A 14,755-nucleotide genomic window follows, 5' to 3' on the forward strand; every position below is an offset into this window, starting at 1 on the left:
TTTTGAGAGAGAAATGATGGAACCATTTCCTTTCTGCTCTTGACAGTGGTATGAAGAGCTCCATTTCGGATCCAGGAGAGTTGCCCAAGCTTTGGTTACTGCATTTGTCAGCCCTGGAAGTACAATCCTTTAGACTATGGAGGAGCTTAAAAAATTCAGATAATTCCCATCCTTCACCAATAAATCTGAATTCCTGAGGGGGGCTCCTTTCCTTGGAATGTTAAAGCTCCCCAGGTGACTCTCCTTGAGGAGTCGCAGTTGAGAAGGGTCCACGGCGGGGGAATTAAATGGGGATCCTGCATTCCACGTGGGAAGATCTTGAATGGGATGAGTTTAAGAATCACCTTCCAGGGAATGGGGCTCCAGAACAATCACTCCAGCGGTTATAGACAGACACTCTGGCTGAGAACCACCCTCAGAGGCCATCCCTCATTCAAGTACAAAAGCCACCTTCAGAAAACCAAAGCCATGTCCCCGCCTATAGCACTTACTCTCTCTCCACCGGCTCCTGTCAACTATTTTCCCTTTTGGCTGAAATTTCTATTTTTTGCTGGAAGTTGAAGAGGGACTAAAGTTGCTGTAGGCAGCCAAGGGACACTGGCAGAGGGGACAAAAATGAATGCGGCAGGGAGCGGCAGAGGGACTGAGAGTGTGAGCGTGGGAGAGAGGGGAGAAAATATGAGACTTCCCAGACAGGCCAACAGTCGCCTGATGGGGGCAGCCGAGAGCCTAGTTGGAAGCTGTGAGAGAACCCGGCCAACAAAGTGAAGTTACGACTCCCATCTTCCTGGTGAGGATTTCAGCGCAGGGAGCTCAGTTTGGCGGAGACAGTCTTTGGTATGTCCAAATCACCCTAATAACAATCTACGACATAACTGAATTTTAATCATGAAAATGTTGAATGCAGCCACGTAAAGTCCAGAGGAAAACAAATGGAGCCTTTCAGCCACAGGCATCTTTTATATTCCTCTCTTCCCCTCGGGTTCTTTTCCCTCTTTTTTTTTTTTCTTGTCGCCGCTACATCCCTGCGCGGCTTCCCAGGGGCGCAGCCCGCCTGAGGCAGAGCGCGGCGCGGCAGGTGCGGGCGCCCGGCGCGCACCTGTCCCCGCGTGCGCTCGGCGTCCAGCAGGGGGCGGCCGGCCCGGCGCCTTGCCCGGCCCCGCCCCCGGCCCCGAGGACCCCGCGGCGGCGGGGGCGCGGGAGGGCGCGTCCAGCCCGGCCCCGGCAGGGCTCACAGGCGGCGGCGACAGCGCCCCGGCCGCCCGCTCCGCCCTCGCTCGCTGGCTCCCGCACCTCCTCCCACACCTGCGCGGGGAGCGGCGCCGCGCCGCCCCCTTCCCCGCCCGCCCGCCCGCCGCCCCGGCCGGGCCGCAGCTGCGCCGCCGCGGCGGGAGTAAAGGTCGCGCCGGCCAAGAGCGAGCCGGCCGCGGCCCCTCCAGGAAGCCGGCGGGGCAGGTCGGGGGAAAAGGACAAGAACCAGAGAAACTCCCGGTCGGCACAGAAAGATGGCGCCAGGCGGGCCGACCGTGGACTGAGAGCCGCCGGGCCAGCGAGGAGCCGGGCCCCGCCACCCCCCGGTGCACGAGCGAGGGCCGCCCGCCAGGCACGGCGCCCCGGGCTCGGCCCGGCCCGCGGGGTCATGTCGGTCGGCGAGCTCTACAGCCAGGTGAGTGCCGGCTGCGGCCCGGGCGCGCGCAGGTGAGCGCAGCGGGGGCGGGGACGGCGCGCTCCGGCCACCGCGGCCCTCGGGGGCGCCTTCTCCTGCGGCTCGGGGCGCTGGAGGGCGACGGAACACGCCGCACCGACTCCCCCTGGCCGCCGCCGCCTCAGCGCCCCGAACTTCGGGTGGCGGAGAAAGTTTGGCTGTCCCGGGAGCGCCCCGCGCTGACCGGCCGCACCGCTGCCCCTGGCCAAGGCTGTGCCCCCTCCCATACGCCCTCCCGTCGCTTTCGTGGCCCAGGGGCCGCTCCCGCTGAGTTCCCCGAACTGCAGGGGCGTCCCCCCGAGATCCGAGCCCGGGGCGTGGGGACAGCCCCCCGCGGTGGTGCCCTGCGCGCCGCCGCCCCCTCCATTTGCTGGTGGACCCCACCCCAGGTGCTCCGCAGCGCGAGCCTCCAAGGGCACCCCTCTAAGGCTTCCTTTCCTTCCACGTGCCGACGAGGGAGGACCCTGAACTTGAGGAGGGTGTTCCTGCGCTTGGGAGTGGAGAGAAAAAGGGACCCAACCTGGTGTGAGGGGGGAGGCAAGCAGTGGGAAAGCGAGAGGCGCTCGAGGGAGCTCTGGAGATCCCAGGGAAGCGCGTTCTTCCTCTGCCGGCGATGGGCATTTTGAGGCGGCCCCTCTGGGTGGGTACCAGCCGGGCGTCGTTTATTGTAGGGAGGGGATCGCAGTAATGCTGACTTGGGTAATGACCTCAAGGTCAGAATGGATGTGCGGGGCTCGGCCCTCAGAATCGGGAACAGGTGTGGCCGGGCGGAGACGCCCCACTTCCGCGGCGGTTGCTGTGGTTAAAAGTTAGGGACCAGCCGCCGCTTCCCCGAGCGCCTACGGCCGCGCTGCAGCCGCCGGGGCCTCCTCGGGTTTCGGCATCTTTCCAGGGATGAGGGGGGCAGGGGCCTTTAAACACCCTTCTCCTCCCCTTAAAAGAAATAAGTTTTATATGTCCCGACTCCTCATGTGCCTTTTCTTCTTCTCTGTGGCCGGGACAGGTTTGACAGTGTTTTGTGCGCACGTCTCCGTGCAGAAGTGTGCGTGCGTGTTCCGTGCACGCGCGCGGGTGTGGGTGTGCGATTCCCAGGACTCCGGCCTGGGCCAGCAGGTCTGGGCGGGGGAGGAAGAGCTACTTCCGCATCCTCACCTGGCGATTGCTCGCAGCTGCCCCACGCGTGGGCGAGTTCTCGGCTGGATGGCTGGCCGGCCACTCCTTTTCTTTAGAGGAATTTTCTAATCCCTTCTCCTGGAGGTGGGCAGGGCCGAGATGGGCCGACAGGAGGTGGCCGCGGAGGCTGTAACCTGGCTGGGGGTGGGGTCACAGCTGCATCTGACACACGCTCCGCCCCCACTAGGGTACCGCGCGCTCCCCCTCCCCCCGCAGCTGTCACGGATGGACTCCAGTTTCGAGGAGAGGGTGTCGGTGCCAGCCAGGGGGTGAAATCTCTGGCACTGCTGGCTTTGGGAAAGAACCCCACCCCGTTTACCCGTGGGAGTCCTGGGAGGAACCCTCAAAGCTCCAGCTTTCAGTTCTTTTCCTGAAGCGGGCTATCAGGAACTTCTGGAGGCTGGAAGCCAGCGAGGCCGGGTAAATATGCACTGGAGTCTTTAAAGCACTGAAGCTTTGTTACACTAAAGTGCACGAAAATACCACTTGTACTCCCAAGGATAAGTGACTCAACTGGTTACACCTGCAACGTGTCGTAAAGTCCTTTATCAGACAGTAATTAATTGCTGTATTATATGAAACTACCGGGCAATTGAATAAGCCCTTAATTTTTGGAGCCCTGACTTTGAAAAATGAGAATTAATATTGGGATTGGTTTTAAAGACAGAACTCGTTCAGGGGAAAACACTCAACTTGATTTTTGGTTAGAAATGAGTATAGTGCACTTTCATTACTAGGAATAATGAGTTAGTGGAGGTCTGAGCTAAAGAATTTTCAGTGTACTTTTTCCAGACTTACAGAGATAGAGACAAAACTGTTTCACCAGAGAAAAGTCTTGGGAGGATAGATATTTAAAAAAAGCTTCATTGGTGTGAGGGTTTGGCATAATTAATCCAAAAACAGTATTGGTTTCTCCCTAGGGCTGGTGGACTGCATCTCACTCTGTTAATGGGTTTCTAGTTCTTAATTGTCTTTAGGGTTTTGAATCTGAAATTAAGATTTTCCGTGGCTGATGCAGTAGCTTCTAGATTTGTGTTTGGAGCTCTGTGTGTGTGTGCTCTCGAGCAGAGTTGAGCACACTTACGCCTTACTATGAGAAGCAGTTGCGTTGTTTCCTAACCATTATCACCCCTCTTGCTAGGCTGGATTTTCAGCACGTGTGCATATGAATCATCAATTATACAGAGAAATCGAGCCTGCTACTCAGACTCACTTTGTTTATTGGGAGATTTAGTTTTAGTGTATTATCAAAATAGACAGTGTTCCCTTTTATTTTTAACCTGCTAGTGGGCTTTTCTAATGTGATCAACACTGGATCTAGGCATGCACTTGAATGCATGATGGAAATAATTATCCATTATGCCCACAGCATTTATATGTGGATGGAAATTTTAAAGCCCTTTATTGGTCATACCTGTTGCTTTAGTGACATAGTTGGAAGATGTTATTATTGAATACGAGAGACTTGAGTGTATAAATTAGCCCGCAAGTGTAGTTTCAGGTAACAACTTAGTTTATGTCCATTCCTAGTTATTCAAGAAGAGAGTTTCTTCTTTTCCATCCCTCCAAGTTACTCTTGTCTTGCTGCTCTTATCCATCTGCTCCCTTCAACTGAAGGCTCCTATGTTATTTGAATGGTTTTTTTTTTTGGAGTTGATTTTAGTCATTGGCAAAGGACACTTCCTGTTAACAAAGGCTCTCCTGTTTTCAGAAGACCCAACACTTCACCTCTGAGAAATTGCTTTCTTTGTGGTGAGGTTTTTCTGGATGAGAAAAGTAAATCAGAGTGAATGCCAGCCGCTTTGAGGGTGATATCAAGGTGAGTCAGCCCCATCCACGCTTGCAGAAAGGTGGAGCTGACGATGGGTGTGCTCTCCCAAGTGGTATATATGTGGCAAGTGTTGGTACTTTGGTTGCAACCCACAGGAAAAGACAATCTGGGCTAATTTGATTTGCACAGGTCCCACCCAAGAAGACGCCCAAACATGTGCAAGCATGGTATGATTCGATTACGGTAATTGCAGAAAATAGTCTGATTTTTAGAGTAGAAAATGTACAACCTCCCCCTCGGACTGAATAATACAGCTCTTCTTTATAGAAGGGTTATTCTGGATGAAAAATTTAAATATTGCTCTTTCAAATAATGAGATTTTCAGTATACTGCTTCGATTCTAGCCAGCAGAGTGGGAAATCACCAGACTGAAACCAGTACCTTCGAATAATCCTTTTCCTAATGGGTTTTTGATTGATAGGTGGTGTCCGAGCAGTGGATTTTTGAATACTGTTAGGAGGTTACTTTACCGGCGGACACGCCCTGTGTATGTCAATGGTGGCTTTGAGCACAGAGGCTTTTACTAAGGGCACCGATTCGGGGCCGGTCCTTTGGAAAATAGAACTTATGTGCTTTGGGGCTGGTGTCCTCTAACTGTCCCTTATCTGTACATCTGGTAGTGTAGGTTCCTCCCAAATGTCAGTCTGTAAGGCAGGAAGAGCTCCTCTTCCCTCTGGACCCACCTGCCCGGATTGGAGGGACTAATGAATCAGCCTGTTGGCTCCCAAGTGATGTTGTCCTTTAAAAAGGGGGTGATGTTAGGGACACAAAGGCTGGCAGTCAATGGTGGCAGATGCTGGTGGTGGTCCTCTGTCTGCCCTTTACTCATCTCCTGCACACTGCCTGGTGCTTGCTTGCTCTCAGTAGCCAGCAGTTGTGTCTCTGTTAGAGGTTCCTAGAGCCTGAGAAGTGACAGCCCCCCAGCAGGACAGCTCTTTAATCAATGGGAGTATCACAGCTGTAGCTTCCTATCCCCCCACCTTGGGAATGGGACAGCTCTAAGGTGTGTCCCACACTGTTTCCAGAGCTCCTGTGCAGTTGGAGCCAAAGTTGCTCTGCCTGAGACTTTCCTGACTGTCATGCCCCTGCTTGGCTTCCTTCCCTGGCCCGTTCCCCACTCCCTTTCCTGGGAGCACTGCCTAATAGATCTCTTGAACAGGAAGCGTCATCTCAGGATCTGATTCTGGGAGCCCAGGTGAACGCAGGACCATCATGACCTGGCTGAGTGGGGGTTGGGCAGCTCAAGGGTTCTGGCCTCCTTAGGGCCCCAGGTGAGACTAGGGAGCGGTGTGGAGGTTGTGTGCCACAGTCTGCTCTCCTTCCGAACCCTATCCTCTGCCTTGCCTCATGCCTTCTTTCCCATTCCTTGCTCCCAGTCCCTTTCCCCTCTGTTCCCCCTTCTCAGGTGGGCCTCTAAACCCAGTAGGACCTTCTTGGCCCTGCCGGCCACCGCTAGAATTCCAAAGTTTGCATGGAAATTGTTATTCAGTTCAAACGGCATGTTCTCTGCCTGTGTGCTTTGAGCAAGCTTCCCCTGTCCCTCTTTGTTGGTAGTTTTTGTGTCATGTCACATCTCCCCAGTTAGGCTGAGATCTTGGGGAGCAGAGGTGGTATCAAACATTTTTGGGAGCCTCCAGTATGTTTAGTGCTCTGCCTTATACTTAGTAGGTAGGTGCTTGGGAGATTGTCCCCCTGTACCCCAAAACCCTTTGAAGTCCTGCTGGGTCTGAACTTCGTTGTAAGACACCGTGTCTCTCCACTTGGGCCTCTTGGGAAAGCTTGCTTTTTAGCTGCCAGTTTCTTCCCATTTCCTTTTGGTTAATGTGCTCCTAACATCTCATTAACTGCAGGATAACCACCCATTAGAAGGCTTTTTGACAGGTGCAGGTCTGGCTAGAGTCTAAGTGTATTATTGCACTGATCTTGTTCAACAGAGATGCCATTCTCTTGCTGTTGGAGGGCCAAGGCACCTCGGAGTAGAAACTAAATAGACATTCTAAATTATGGCAAGTTTTCTTGTTTTTAATACTATGATTTTTCTGTGGTAAGGGTCAACCCATAAAATATACTGCTTACAGTATATAAGTCCAAATACTGCCTTCCCTAAGTGATGGTGGATTTGTCACTATGCATACAAGGTAAACCTGTATGGTTTGAAGTAGTAGTTGACCTCTGTTTTGTTCTTCCTTAGGTTCCTGGAAACCACACTACAAAGCAGCCCATTTTAAAGTGAGCAGAGCGTGTGCACACTGATGTACTTGTCTACAAGTCTTGCATTGTCATTGGGCAGTCAAACCTAAATACACTAAGTTAATGAACAAGACAGCGTTGCCCATGTGTCATGAGAGGAGTGCAGACAGTTCCAGGCATTTTGCAGAAGCTGTGGTCAGGTGGGCTGCGGTAGTGGGGAAAGACTGACTTTAGCAGCAGTGGGACATGAGGGGCCTTGAGGAATGAATAGGATTTGAATTCACATGGAGCCTGGGAAGAAGGGCACTCTCAGTAGGAGACGATGGGAGAGTGAGTTTAATCATGGGGGACAGGAATGAGCTAGACGTATGTGGGGGTAGTAACCATAATAATATTTTAAAACTCTTTGTTATGAAAGAATTTTAGACTTACAGAAAAGTTGTAAAAATAGCAGGGTTCCTGTGTATATTTTTCCGGGTTCCCCTAACGTTAACACCTTGTGTGAGCGTAGTGCAATTATTGCCACCAGGAAATTAACATTCATACAATACTATTTACTTGTCTCCAAGCTCGTTGGAATTTCACCAGTTTTTCCAGCAATGACCTTTTTGTGGTGCAGGTTCCCATCTAGGATTCCATGTTGTGTTATCATCATAGCTCCCTAGTCTCCGACTGTTACAGTTCCTGTTCCTTTTCATCTTTCAAGACCTTGGCACTTTAAGAGTAGGCATCAATTATTTTGTAGACTGACCCTCCATTTGGGTTTGTCTAATGTTTTCTCATGCTTAGTTGGAGGTTATGAATTTTTGGCAAGAACACATCAGAGGTGATGTGCTTTTCTCAGTGCACCATCTCAGGAGATATGTGACATCAGTGTCTCATTGCTGATGGTGTCACTTTGATACCTTGGTAAGGCGATGTCGGTTTCTTTTTATTGGAGAATGGTATTTAGAAATGAAGATCTGGGTGCTAGGTGTGTTTATTATTGCTTCTTATAGTCACTTAGAGATTATTGAGCCTAGAACTCAATACATGTTTGATTACACGGGTGAGGGAAGGAGAAGAGTCAAATATGACCTTGAAGTTTCCAGCTTGCAGGTAGACAGACAGAAGTCGGGATAGTGTAAGGTTAATGCTTGATTTTGACATGTTAAGTTTGGGGTGACAATGGTTTGTCTAAGTGGAAGTATTTACATTTGAGGATATATGAATGAGCTTAGAGGAGAAACGTCAGGATCTGTTGTTGCAAATAAAAGATGCCTGGGATTTGCTCTTCTCTAATGAAGAAATGCAATTGCCTTACAGCATGATTTTAAGAAAGAGGAGATCGTGACCTTGGTATAGGCAGTTCTGGCCTCTGTGGTCATGATCTTGGTGTGGACTGTCCTGGGTACTGTGGTTAAACACTCTCAGCTCTGCCACCTTGGAACAGACACTTTCTGAGCCTTGATTTCATTATCTGAAAGATTGGGATGGCACCTGCCTCATGAGAAGGTTATTGGAGGATTGTGTGATCTAGCATACATAAAGTGCCTGCCAGCACAGTGTCTGCCACACTGTATGTGCTCGGTGAGTGATTGTTAGTTTGCTTACCCTGTAGTCTTGGTGCTGGGTGGTGGCCTTTTCTTCTAGCCATCCCCTCCCATTCTGTGGGGTGGATTGGTCAGAAGGGGACTTGGTGAGAAAGAAGGGGAAGAACTGCTACAAATACTTTCCTACTGGAGCAGTACGCAACCGAGGCATGGGGGAAAAGCTTCCCGCTCCCACACCACCCCCTGGGGAAGGAGCAGTTTGAAAAAAGCTTTTACATTTAAGCTGTGCTTTCTAGTCTCCTATTAGAGCTTTAAAGGAATATTAAAAAGCATTTTTCACGATGCTCCTTTTTTTCTTTTAATACAAATGATTATTGAAACAATTCATACAAAGCAGGAAAGGCAGAGGCTCTGTAATCCCATTCCCAGAAACAGCTACTGTTAACCACTTACGTGTGGTCTCCAGACCTGCGTTGTCCAATGGTGTGGTAACCACGTGTGCTACTGAGCACTTGAAATGAGGCTCACCCAAATAGGGGTGTGCTGTATACACACCAGATTTCTAAGACTTAGTACAGACAATGAACGTAAAATATCTCATTCATACTTTTTTATATTGATTAAATGTTGAAGTGATAATATTTTGGATATATTGGGCTAAATATTTTGATTCACCTATTTTTAACATGGCTTTTAGAAAATTTAAGTTCCATGTGTGGTTTGCCTTATATTTCCATTGGGCAGCCCTGCTTTAGACTTGAGCACAATACAATATATTCTCAAAAAATAAGTGGAATCAGCCATACATATGATGCTAAATCTTAATCTACTGTGCCTTTTTTTCCCCCCATGGCATGTACAGTCATCTCTTGGTTTCAGGGCATGAAAATTGGTTCCAGGATTCCCGTGGATACCAAAATCCGCGGATGCTCGAGTCTGTTATATAAAATGGTGTAGTTTTTGTGTATAACCTACCACATCCTCCCTTATGCTTTAAGTCATCCCTAAATTACTTATAATACCTGATACAATGTAAATGCTATGTGAATAGTTGTAATACTGTATTGTTTAGGGAATAATGACAAAAAAAATCTTACACATGTTCAGTACGGACGCAACCATCGTAGGCCTTTCAGTCTGCCATTGGTTGAATCTGGGGATGTGGAACCCATGGATACAGAGGGCCAGCTGTAGAGGTAACATTCCCATTTTAATGGCTGCATGACATGACCTTGTGTGGATGTACCACAATGTTTTTAACCATTCCCATGTTGATAAACATTTAATTGGGTCCAGTTTTTTGATGATGTGAAAAATGTTGCAGAACACTCTTGGAACCTCTTTCAATGATTTCCTTAGGGTAAGTTTCGGAAGGTGGAGTTGCTGGTGTGCACATTTGCAGTCTTCATGGATATGACCAGTAGCCTCCAGAAAAGAACTGTTTCTTCACCCCTCCCCAGCACTGGTCAGTGTTCTTCCCCGTAAACCTACACTAAACGTTTCATTCTTGATTTAAAGTTGACTTTCACTGGAGCGTCTTTTCATGTGGTTGGTGTTTTCATTTGTAGTTTTCCTTGCACTTCCTTATTAAAAGGCAATATTTATAACTAGGTTTTTGCTCATTAAATGATTATATTTTTAGAGATAGGAAATCATGGAAACGAGTATTCAGGATAAAATGTACAAATATATTTTAAATAAGGCACCTTGGCATGTATTTTTCTTTTCGTTTGGAGCTTGCGCATCTCTGAGCTCTACAACTGGAAAACGGCTAGTTCTGGTAGCTAATGTTTATTGAGTGCTTTTGAGCCAGGCCATTTCTACGCACCATGTATTAACTCATTTAACAATAACACTAGGATGTAGGCACTACTGTCATCCCCATTTACAGACAAGGGACTTCAGGTTTACATGACTTGCCCAAAGCTGCACAGACCCCACCTCCAGGTGTCTGGCCAAGGGCCCGGCTTCTGACCTCTCTGCTCTACTGCCTTCTACAATGTTCTGTCCCATTGCTGGTGGATCTGGAACATCATTTGTGCATTGAAGAGGCCCTAACATGGAGGGTCCTTTCTACCTAGCTCTGCCCTGGCCCCCACCCCCCCCCCCCCCCCCCCCACAGCAGCAGAGAGAATCCCCCTGGTCGGAGAAGGGAGAAAGGAGAGTCGGAGTGCAGAAAGAAGGGCAGATGGTCTGCCCTGCAGGTCTTTCCTTTGGGAATCTGCTGCTTTGCATCCTTTTGCCACCACCATCCTCAGCCCCATGGGCATCCTGGTGCTTCTTAAAACTGTCCCAAATGTAGGCAAAACCCTTGTTTTTGGCTTTACCTTAGGCCACATAAGCCCTGAAAGAGGGTCACATCTTCAAAAAAGGCTAAATGTAACAAAGAAAGATGTATGTGAAACTCAAGCAGAGTAAAAATATTTATTTCTGATTGTAAGTTTAACCATCCCTTCTTGCCGGGGCATCATCTGCTTTCCAGGCGCTTGGCTCCATCTCCCCTTTAAAACCCCGCAGTGAGAGCATCTTCTTCTCCACCATGCTTGATGTCTAATGGCATCTTGTTCCCTTTCTGGACTACAGCTGGTGAACCAGGAATGAGACTCCTGGAAACCCTCTCCCATCTGCCCTTTAAGTCAAAGGTCTTCACATTTATGGGCGTGCCCTGCTTACTGCCTATTGGCTGGACAGGTGTTTGGAAAAGGAGCTCGCCCTCCTTGTTCAGGTTGTCAGCTTGGTCCCCTCAGACAAGACTGCCTCCTTCAGCATCTGAGGAGAGAGCCCTACAGGAGGAGACCCAGGATCCAAACCACTCCCCATGATAACTTTAGATGCTTATTGGAGGCTTTGTCAAAGCACCTCAGAAGCATCTTTCAAGCAGGGGCATTGCAGGTTGGACAGGAGCAAGAGGTCCTCAGGTTGTCTGGATCCTGGCGTAGATGAGCGCTGGTAATATCTTGCTAATTTGCTGTGGGGATGATCAAACTTCTATGTTGGAGCTCCAGGTTAATGGCTCATTATGCTCCTCTTAACACTTATTCACTGGCTCATGAATTAGTACCCTTCTTTGAGTGACTCTAATAGTGACACAGGTCCTTCAGGCTTCTCTCTCCTTTGCTGAAGTTTGAGGAGGAATGAAGGGATCCGTTTTGAAAAGTTACTTTATGATTTTTCCCAGAGAGCTTTTGCCATTATAAAATTCAAACGCATTGTGACATGAAATCCTAAAAGTAACCAGAACATCCAGATGCCTTCTGCAAGAGATTGAAAGACGTGGTTTGTAATCTCTTCAGCACTAGTAAGTTCTGGTCCTCTGGCTTAGAGACTGGCCACCACAAGTGAAAAAGGATACTGGGCAATAGAATGCCAGTTCTGTCCATATTGTGACTTGGTTACTGTGTATCTTTGGTGAAAGATGAAAAGGTAAAATATTTGGGGGCGGGCCCAGTGGCGTGATGGTTAAGTTCCCATGCTCTATGGATCCAGGCATGGACCTACACGCTGCTTATCAAGCCATCCTGTGGCAGGCATCCCACATATGAAATAGAGGAAGATGGGCACAGATGTTTTCTCAGGGCCAATCTTCCTCAGCAAAAAGAGGAAGATTGGTGGCAGATGTTAGGTCAGGACTAATCTTCCTCCAAAAATTAAAAACGGTAAAATATTTGAGCAGGTAAGTTGTCCTGTATTCAACTATCTACTTTTGTGCCCTGGCCATTTGCTTTAGACTCTGGTTGAACTTACTTTGCTAACTGCCCGCCTAGGTCCCAGTATAGTCTCACCAGATGTACTATGCATGCTCAGAACATAACATTTGATTTTATATGATGCTCAGCTTATCTATTATTTAAGGTGCTTTGGAGAAAACTATGTACAGAATACCACTTTTATGAATTTCCGAAATAAGCAAAATAAACACTATTGAAAGACACCTGATAAAACTAAGGAAAAATCAGGGAATGAGGGAAAAGGAGCTAGAATAGCAGTTACCGGGCAGTGGGGGTGGCGTGCTGTTTGCAGTCTGCTAGATTGCATGGTGAGTTCATAGGTATTCATTTTATTACTATGCTTCATTAGTTAACATATCAAAAGGTGAGTCTCCGGGGCTGGCCCCGTGGCCTAGTGGTTAAGTTCGTGCACTCCGCTGCAGGTGGCCCAGTGTTTCGTTGGTTCGAATCCTGGGTGCGGACATGGCACTGCTCATCAAACCACGCTGAGGCGGCGTCCCACATACCACAACTAGAAGAACCTACAATGAGAAATATACAACTATGTACTGGGGGGCTTTGGGGAGAAAAAGGAAAAAAATAAAAAATCTTTAAAAAAAAAAATGTTTAAAAAAAAAAAATAATTCTCCTGAAAAGAGGATAAGTCACAAAGCCAAATTTTAAGAAGGTTTGAGATTATACGTAATTTTGGATTGTCTGTTTTATTTTATGTGCACGCTATTGACGATGGTGCGTATATATTTGTAAAATTGCTCTCGTTGAAGATGTAGGTTGACTCTTATACTTACATCCCTCACAGTTCCCAAGATATGGCTCTGCATACTGTAGGCACCCAATAAATGTCACCGAATTGGTTTTAAAGCCTGGCTGTACTCCCCTCCTGTTTCCAGGCCGAGGCTCTTCCAGGAAAGGCTTGTTTTCACGCAGGAGCCACCTTTCCTGTAGTGCTGTCTTCTCCTGTCTTGGTGCAAGGCTTTGTCTCAGAGTGCCCAATGGAAAACCCATCTGTTTCCCCTGGCACTTGCCTAAATCTATGGGATGTGGAGTCCCTGTCAGGAGATAATTAAATGTTTTATTTTTTTTTTATTACTGTGCCCAAAGGCTTAACACAAGGTGTTAATGTCAATAACAGCAAATAACATTTGTGGATATGAAAGCTGGAATGACTGCCTTCTTTTTGAATATCCTAATTTTACACATAATTTTGATTATATATATATTTTTTTGCCCATACCTTCCTAAAATTATCATTTACATTAAAAACATCATCTTATGTTTTTCCTCAATTAACTCACTAGTTTTTATTAATCTCATGAAGACTCATGGATATTCACGTGATCAGATGGAGATGCTACATTCAAATGAGAGGCTCCACACGGATGGATCACTGGAAGGTGTGGATCCCCATCCTTCGTGTGAGAGCCAGTGAATCAGGGAGGAACATTAGATCGAGTCTGTTTCAGTCATCTTCTCTGCCACAGGAACAATAATAATGCTCATAGTTTTCATCTGAGGATCAGACCATCTTTTATGTTCATCACTCAGCCAGCAAGTGCCCAGAGTACCTTCTACCTGCCGTAATGTGCGTCACAGCCTGCACGTGAGGCAGAGGGGAGAGCCCATTCCTGCAAAGCAGTCTTTTGACCTTGAGTTCTTCCAGTCCGGTGGTTCATTTGTTGTATGAATCAGCGTTAAGGAGGTATTAGCACACTAAAAGGAGATAAACTACTTTCTTGTCTCATCATCAGATTTAATCACATTCTCAATTTGCCTACACTTGCCAGAGGGCTAATGTTTATTTGTAAAATAAGGAAAATAAATGTCTCCTCAGTCAGAAACTAGTGTGTGTTTGCTATCAAGCTGCTTGCTCTTTTAATTGTCATGTTACTGGGTATACATGTGCATAACTATGTAACAAACTATGTGTACCAAAATGGTGAGAATGACTGACTTGATAACCACCATGCCAGATCCTACCCATCTGAACGAATGTTGTTTCCTTCTGGATGGTCTCTTTGGCAGAGGTCCCCTCGGCCTTCTGGAGCTCGTGAGTCCCTCTTCTGAAATTGGCTTCAAGTCTGATGTATTCTTCTCTTTCCTTTGTCTGGCAGCAGAACTTTATGCTTGGAAGGTAGGCTTGCTGTTCTAGAAATAGCCAAAAGTTATTCAAAGAACTAAGCTGCTTGAGTAAGGTAGAGATTCGCTGACTTTTATTTCTATTATAGACAAAGTGTGACTTGCAGGTATTAATGCTGGTTCTGAGTGGCCTCTTGCTAGCTGTCATCCTCAGGAGGAGTTACAGTTGGGCTTCGAAAGCTCTTGGTGATCCATCAGTGTAGAGCCTCCCAGGCTGTCAGGAAAATACTCATTTGAATGTAGCAGTTCTGGTCTGTTTGATTAAAAATTTAAAGGCTCTCAGAATTTTGTAGTTACACTGATTTATAGTCCCATACATTTAAATATATGTATATTAATATAATTAACTTAATACATGGGCCTATGATTGCCTCAATGTTATGGCAAGTATAATAGCATTAATAAATATCCATTGATTGAAAAATCAGAGAGCCCATGCCACCTAATTTCCTGAAATGCT

At 47.6% G+C, this 14,755-nt stretch overlaps 1 protein-coding gene across 1 annotated transcript in view; it reads left to right on the top strand.

Annotated features, from left to right (window-relative positions):
* The first annotated feature begins 886 nt into the window (after positions 1–886).
* Positions 887–14,755, top strand: part of MYO5B (myosin VB) — a 347,774-nt gene continuing 333,905 nt past the window's right edge. Inside the window, exon 1 of the mRNA XM_044774721.2 lies at positions 887–1,666. Within this exon, the coding sequence (XP_044630656.2) occupies positions 902–1,666 (765 nt within the window). The 5' untranslated portion in view covers positions 887–901. The remainder of the gene's footprint in view (positions 1,667–14,755) is intronic.

Source organism: Equus asinus, chromosome 7 (assembly GCF_041296235.1).
Source record: "Equus asinus isolate D_3611 breed Donkey chromosome 7, EquAss-T2T_v2, whole genome shotgun sequence".
Classification (NCBI taxonomy): domain Eukaryota; kingdom Metazoa; phylum Chordata; class Mammalia; order Perissodactyla; family Equidae; genus Equus; species Equus asinus.